Source organism: Seriola lalandi, unplaced genomic scaffold, assembly GCF_002814215.2.
Source record: "Seriola lalandi dorsalis isolate HSWRI2012SDOR001 ecotype SW California unplaced genomic scaffold, Sedor1 jcf7180002054321, whole genome shotgun sequence".
NCBI lineage: Eukaryota > Metazoa > Chordata > Actinopteri > Carangiformes > Carangidae > Seriola > Seriola lalandi.
In genome coordinates this window covers 10,803-18,687 of record NW_019524874.1, presented here as the reverse complement: position 1 = coordinate 18,687, position 7,885 = coordinate 10,803, and the positions used below count along the sequence as shown (strand labels likewise).

The 7,885-nt window shown below is 41.8% G+C and overlaps 1 protein-coding gene across 1 annotated transcript in view; it reads left to right on the top strand.

The window, feature by feature from the left end:
* Positions 1–7,882, top strand: part of LOC111655514 (uncharacterized) — a 13,159-nt gene extending 5,277 nt beyond the window's left edge. The window contains exons 11-18 of the mRNA XM_087174152.1: positions 5,013–5,060; positions 5,201–5,248; positions 5,487–5,534; positions 5,689–5,733; positions 6,400–6,447; positions 7,251–7,319; positions 7,462–7,509; positions 7,735–7,882. Of these exons, the coding sequence (XP_087030278.1) occupies positions 5,013–5,060; positions 5,201–5,248; positions 5,487–5,534; positions 5,689–5,733; positions 6,400–6,447; positions 7,251–7,319; positions 7,462–7,509; positions 7,735–7,882 (502 nt within the window). The remainder of the gene's footprint in view (positions 1–5,012; positions 5,061–5,200; positions 5,249–5,486; positions 5,535–5,688; positions 5,734–6,399; positions 6,448–7,250; positions 7,320–7,461; positions 7,510–7,734) is intronic.
* Positions 7,883–7,885: the final 3 nt, after the last annotated feature.

Genomic DNA, 7,885 nt, shown 5'->3' with positions numbered 1-7,885 from the left:
AAATCCAGCTGCCAGCGGTGTGAAACACATGAACGTGAACACAAAGAAAGGTTTGTTTTTCAAAGCACTGGATTAATGGACCTGACAGACAGTTTAGAGTCACAAGTATTAACACAATCATTGATTTTAACAATGAATCTGTGCTCTGACGTGTTTTCACCAGACTAACCATTGATGATGTTTTTAACACAGTTTGTCTCAGATGGAAACATTTTACAAAGAGAAAGTTCAGGAGGCAAGGTCAGTATCTTTCTGAAGGTAACATTTAATGAGACATGAAACAAACCGTAAAGTTTCTGCAGACTGAGTTCGGAAACAGTCAGATCTGTACGATCTGGGTGTGATTTGTCAGGGAAGATGGGGAGTATTAAAAAAGTAATGAAATTTTACTCAGTTGTTATTGATTTTTTCATGATGACATTAATGATGTAATCATTAAATATAATATACATTAATAATGTAATAATGATTACCTTATTATGTGAGTACGCAGTAGTTTTTACTACATAATTAAATTAGTACACGTTACTCATTACTGCAACATTGGATCAATACTTAGTAGGTATTCCTACATTGTTACATGACTACTCAGTGCTCACTACTAAATTATTATTTGGGCACTCAGTAATGATTACATTTACATTTACTCCTTCGTCAGACGCTTTTATCCAAAGCCAGACACACAAATACCACAATACCACCCCCCCTTCACGGTTAAAAAGGGGAACTGACATTGAAAATCTACTTTCACTGTCAGCTCTCATTCTTGTGTCAAAATAGCCTAATTACATTTTTTATGATAACAACACTTTGTGCAATTGCATTTTTTCATCATTTTTTATTAAATATTGATGTTTATAACTAAATATTTAGGCATGCTGGCCGAGCGCTATCCATGGTACTGAAAGGAGGATTTAAATGAACCTTTTGTTGTGAATGATATCAGTCCCTATGTGTCCACATGGGAAAAGGCCAAGGAATGAGAGTGAGGATATCACACTAGCTACTAGATTAATTAGATTTTTTAAAATGGATTGAAATATTCCTGCGAATCCCCCCCCCCCTCCCCCCACGAGTTTTGTCAAAACTCAAACCCTGTGTACAATACAAACCAATCCAACACAACAGCCCTTCAACACTCTGACAATAATTGAATTGGTGATTCAGTGTGCGATACCATTGACACAAACATTAATTCAGTTGTTGCTTCAGTATTTGTTCAGTAATAACATGAAGGTTTGTTCAGATGCTGCATTTCTACCCCACAGATCTGCTCTGAAACAAAAAGAGGAAGAACTGAACTCATTCAAATACAGGTACTGTACATGTGGAGCTGAAAATGCACATTCCAATTTGATGTATTTGATGTCTGAAGGTCCCTATACAGTCTGCGGAAACAGCAATCCTGACACACTGTGTGCAATAGTTTTAATACAAGTGTAGTCAGTCTGTTTCGAACTGTACAATTTCAGTATTGAGACATGTGACACTGAGTGATGAATTTCTGGCAAGCTGTATCACTGCCAGGTACAGAAGTGCAAGCACAGAAGCACCCTCATCTTCCAACATGTGCACCACTCTAATGGTTTGAAAGGAGACAAGTTTTGATGCATATTTTTCCTCATTATCTCATTTTTTCTCTGCTGGTACAGAATGACAGCCGAACTGGCTGTTTCAATGATGGAAGGAGAGTCAAAGAGCATGAACATCCCACTTAGTAAGACACCTGCGGAGATGGAAAGAATTTACAAGGAGAAACTCAATGAGGCTAGGTAAGTATTCTCTGAATTTAACTTTAATAGAGTTGTGAAGTGGGAGGAGTTAAGTCAGGTGGCCCTCAAGGTAAAGATTACAATGTCCAGAAAACCAAGAACGCAATCTACAACTTAAATCAGTTCCCTTTTAAATCCTATCAGTTTGAATAGAATTCAGTAGCTGTTTTGCCACGTTTTGTCAATAACTTCAACTACAAAACATTTCGCTGTCCTTACCATTTTGAGCCATGTCTGGCTAGCTTCCCTTCCATAGCAGCTGCATGATCTTATCGCAACATATAGTCAGTCATGAACAGAAGAGTAAGTGTTGCCTACTGCTAGCTGTGCTGTGGCTGGAGATTTTCCAAGTTTGAACGCACAGTAGTTGGTGTTGAAGCTGGGGAACTATTCATAATGGAAGGGGTAGTTTACCCAGAGACGAGGCCTAGTTACCGGGAAAGGGGCTCCACCAGTTCTTTCAGCTGATCGGTGCATGGCAGGCTTTCTCTGTTGGCTATTGATTTCTCTGTAAGCTTTCTTGGGCTAATCGTGTCATCCGCCTTGGATGGGTCGATGTGAAATAAATCTCTAATTACTAAATACCAGAGAGGGATTGGGGTTTATCACATGTCCCAAAAACCCTTCCTTCAAAAATCTATTAAGTGAAATTGGAATAAGGATTAAAAAGTTATAAAAACATTGAGGCACTCCTGCTATTTTAATTCAATTTGTTTGGACTCTGCTGGTAACATAGAAGATTGTACATGCAGCAAAAGGGAAATATTACTTGTAGAAAACGTGGCACATGAAATTGTCTTTATGGTTGGAAGTTTAAAACCTCTGATTTAAAGTGTCAGAGTTCGTTGTCGTCGTCATCTCCCGCTCATCCGGATCCGGGTTGCGGGGGCAGCAGCCTCAGCAAGGATGTCCAGACGGCCATCTCCCTGGACACTTCCACCAGCTCTTCCCGGAGAGTCCCGAGGCATTCCAAGGCCAGCCGAGAGATATAATCCCTCCAGCGTGTCCTTGGTCGGCCCCGGGCCTTCTCTCGGTGGGATACGCGAAACACCTCCCCAGGGAGGCGTCCAGGAGGCATCCTCACCACTCCGCCACCGCGCAGTTGTTTCACTACCTCGGCTACTTCTGCCCCGGAGATTAGATCATCCATCCCCAGGTCTCTTGACTCTGTTTCCTCCACGGAATACGTGTTGGTGGGATTGAGGAGTTCCTCAAAGTATTCCTTCCACCGTCCGACTATATCCTCAGTTGACGTCAGCAGCTCCTCGCCCCCACTGTAAACAGTGTGAGCGAGTTGCTGCCTTCCTCCCCTGAGGCACCGGACAGTTTGCCAGAACCTTTTTGGAGCCGATCGATAGTCTTCCTCCATTGTAACTGAACTCCTCCCACGCCCAAGTTTTTGCCTCAGTAACTGCTGCGGCTGCGCTCTGCTTGGCCCGCCAGTACCAGTCAGCTGATTCCGGAGACCCAAAGGCCAACCACGCCCTGTAGGCCTCCTTCTTCAGCATGACGGCTTCCCCCACCTCTGGTGTCCACCAGCGGGTACGGGGGTTACCGCCACGACTGGCCCCAGCTACCCTGTGGCCGCAGCTCGCAACAGCCGCCTCAACAACGGCAGAGCGGAACAAGGCCCATTCGGACTCAATGTCCCCCACCTCGGGACGCGATTGAAACTCTGCCGGAGGCGTGCGTTGAAAATCATCTTGACTGGTTTTTCCGCCAGGCTTTCCCAGCAGATCCTCACAACTCGTTTGGGCCTGCCAGGTCTGCGCGGCGTCTTCCCCCGCCATCTGATCCAACTCACCACCAGGTGGTGGTCAGTTGACAACTCTACTCCTCTTTTCACCCGAGTGTCCAAAACATACGGCCGCAGGTCTGATGATACGACTACAAAGTCGATCATAGACCGGCGACCTAGGGTGTCCTGGTGCCATGTGCACCTATGGACGTCCTTATGTTTGAACATGGTGTTAGTTATGGCCAAACTGTGACTAGCACAGAAGTCCAATAACTGAACGCCGCTCAGGTTCAGGTCTGGCAGGCCGTTCCTTCCCACCACACCCCTCCAGTTCATGCTGTCATTGCCCACGTAAGCATTGAAGTCTCCCAATAGGACAATGGAGGCCCTTTCGGGGCACTTTCCAAGGACTTGTCCCAAGGACTCCAAAAAAGGCGGGTAGTCTGAACTGCTGTTCGGTGCATAGGCACCGCAGAGACGCAACCCTTTCGTCCACTGGGGTGAACCCCAACACACAGGCAGAGAGCCTGGGGGACACCAAAAAGCCCACCCCTGCCCTCCGCCTCTCACCTGGAGCAACGCCAGCAAAGAGGAGAGACCAGCCCCTCTCAAAGACTTGGGTTCCAGAGCCGACACTGTGTTGAGGTGAGGCCAACTATATCTAGCCGGTATCGCTCAACCTCTTCCACGAGCTCCCGCTCCTTCCCCGCCAGAGAGGTGACGTTCCATGTTCCGAAAACCAGTTTCCGTAACCGAAGATCGGACTGCCAAGGCCCTCGCCTTGGTCTGGTGCCCAATCCACATTGCACCGGACCCCGTTGACCTTTCCTGCAGGTGGTGGGCCCACTGGGAGACGAACCCATGTGACCGGTTCGGGCTACGCCCGCCCGGGCCCCATGGGCTAAGGCCCGGCCACCAGGCGTTCGCCCATGGGCCCCAACCCCAGGCCTGGCTCCAGGGCGGGGCCCCGGTAACCCTCCGGGCCGGGTACTCTGGTTCTTGTTTGTTCTTTTCATTGGGATCTTCTGAACCGTTCTTCGTCTGGCCCTTCACCTGGGACCAATCTGCCTTGGGAGACCCTACCAGGGGCAAAATGCCCCCGACAACATAGCTCCTAAGGTCAAAGGCTCAAAATCCTCCACCACGGTAAGGTGACGGTTCAAGGAGGAGTGTTCATTAAAGTTAATCCCAACACCAGATATCAGCAGGGATTTACTTCACCTCCACAAGTGAATTCACTGATTGTTTCACTACAATGAATTTATCTCAGTCCAAAATGACTGAATAAATAAATGTGTGAAATGGTGGTCTGAGCAGGCCCAGATCAAACCTGTCATGTTGGGATTGTACACATACTTATACCTTAGTATAATTACAGTGATTTATATGGTCATTCTTTACATTTCATCATTGACAAAAAAAACACATTTATTTCAGTTGATTCTTCATATGTTTCAGTAATAACATGAAGCTTTTTCACACACTGCATTTTTACTGCACAGATCTGCTCTGAAACAAAGAGAGGAGGAACTGAAATCAGTCAGACACAGGTACTGTACATGTGAAAAGATGAAACTACAAATATCAATTTCTTACATACAGTCAAATTAGAACATCATTGATTTTGATAATAACTCTGTGTTCTCAAGTGTCTTAACCAGACAAACCACTGATGATGTTTTTACCACAGTTTTACTGAGATGGAAACATTTTACAAAGACAAACTTGAAGAGGAAAGGTCAGTATTTTTCTGAAGGTACCTTTTAATTATGAAACAGACTGTAAATTAACTGAAGCTTCAACACAGTGTGGACGCAGTAAAACCTGTACATTATAAATCAATCCAACACAACAGCTCTGTAATAAACTGAAAATAACTGTGTTTTACCATTGACACAAACTTTAATTCAGCTGATTCTTCATATGTTTCAGTAATAACATGAAGCTTTTTCACACGCTGCATTTTTACTGCACAGATCTGCTCTGAAACAAAGAGAGGAGGAACTGAAATCAGTCAGACACAGGTACTGTACATGTGAACAGATGAAACTAAAACTCAATTTGTTTCATACATTGATTTGAATGAATCAAACACTCAATACCAATGTTTTTAATAATAACTCTGTGTTCTCAAGTGTCTTAACCAGACTAACCATTGATTAATTTGTTTTAACACAGTTTGTCTGAGATGGAAATGTACAAGAAGAAACTTCATGAAGCAAGGTCAGTATTTTTCTAAAGGTAACTTTTAAAAATTGAAACATACTGAATTAACTGAAGCTTCAACGCAGAGTTTAGAAACAGTAAGATCTGTACAATCTGGGTTGTTGTTACATATTTCATTATTACATTAAAAAAGTAATTAGTATTACATTATCACATGAGTACTCATACTTACTTCATAATTATATCTGTACAAGTCACTTATTACTGCAATATTGGGTGAATACTTAGTTGATATTCCTGCATTATAACATGACTACTCAGTGCTCACTACTAAATTACTGTTTCGGTATTCAGTAATGATTATGTTTACATTTACTCCTTTGTCAGATTCTTTCTAACCAGAGCCAGACATACAAACACAAAAATACCACAATATGAGCCCCCTTTCACAGCTAGTAAATTTATCTAAGTAAGGGGCTAAGAATGAAATCAGATGTTTCAATTGTGGTTTTAAGGTTCATAATAATTATCTAAATATTAATTTAAATGTTGCAAGAAATATTCTAACAGGGTTCAGTCTATAGATGCCCGCTGTGGTTCATGAATTATTTTCATCAGTAAGAACATTTCAACCCCCCACCCCACCCCCCTCTGAGTTTTGTCTTAACTCAAACCCAGTAATAACATGAAGGTTTGTTCAGGTGCTGCATTTCTACCCCACAGATCTGCTCTGAAACAAAAAGAAGATCAACTGAAATCAGTCAAATACAGGTACTGTACATGTAAATAGCTGAAAATACACATTCCAATATATTTCATCAATTGACTTGGATAATTTAAACAATGAAGTCAGATTTTTTTTTGGTTTTTTGTTTGTTTTTTTGGGGAAAGAAAAAACTAGAAAATAAATGTGATTGCTGTAGTTTTCTGCTATCTGCTGCCATCACTGCTTTAGACCGATGCTTAAATAAAGGCTGTTATCATGGTCAAAGCAAGGCACCTGAACAACTAAGAGAAAATATAGGTATTAAAGTATTAGTATACGTCACATTGAACATTGATAGGCAGCCATTTCTGCATTAATTTAAGAAGACACACAGCTCAGCTCATACAGAGCCAGATGGCTGAGTGGACCTCTCGAATTAATGCCATTTAACTAAAAAACGTACATCATATCAGGTAGATTATTACACAATGAATGCCACAAGACCTTCCTGTATAAATTTGTGGCATTTTAGTGTTTCTAGGGTTAAAAATCTGGAAATAGGAGTGAGTTAAAGAAAAGGAATCGTTCTAATAATAAAGATTTGGAGCTGCAGCAATCAAAAAAAAATCATAATCACTTTCCTTTTAAGGCTTCCATAATTGACAGGTTTTTCATGTGTTTATTTGTTCCACACTTTCCAGACTTTAATTTTCACTTTCTGTTTGTATGGAGGGGCAGGAGAGCTCACTCTTTAATACAAACAGTAGACGCCTGTCAGATGAACTCTGTATGTTTCTCTCCTGAAAAATCTGTTCAACCCAAAATATAATAAACTGATGACAAATGTATTTCTTTTATACAACAAAAGACCTAAGAACCAAGGAATAAAATCCAGCTGCCAGCGGTGTGAAACACATGAACTTGAACACAAAGAAAGGTTTGTTTTTCAAAGCACTGGATTAATGGACCTGACAGACAGTTTAGAGTCACAAGTATTAACAGAATCATTGATTTTAACAATGAATCTGTGCTCTGACGTGTTTTCACCAGACTAACCATTGATGATGTTTTTAACACAGTTTGTCTCAGATGGAAACATTTTACAAAGAGAAAGTTCAGGAGGCAAGGTCAGTATCTTTCTGAAGGTAACATTTAATGAGACATGAAACAAACCGTAAAGTTACTGCAGACTGAGTTCGGAAACAGTCAGATCTGTACAATACAAAGCAATCCAACACAATAACCTTGTAATCCACTGAAAATAACTAATCTGTTGATTCAGTTCTGTCATACTATTGACACAAACTTAAATTCAGTTATTGCTTCATTATGTGTTAATTTTGACCCCACAGATCTGCCCTGAAACAAAAAGAAGATGAACTGAAATCATTCAAAGAAAGGTACTGTACATGTAAACAGCCCGAACTGCAACGTCCAATATGTTTTATATATTCACCTGTGAAGGTTTTCCACAGTCACACTGGATGTTTCTTTGTATAGAGT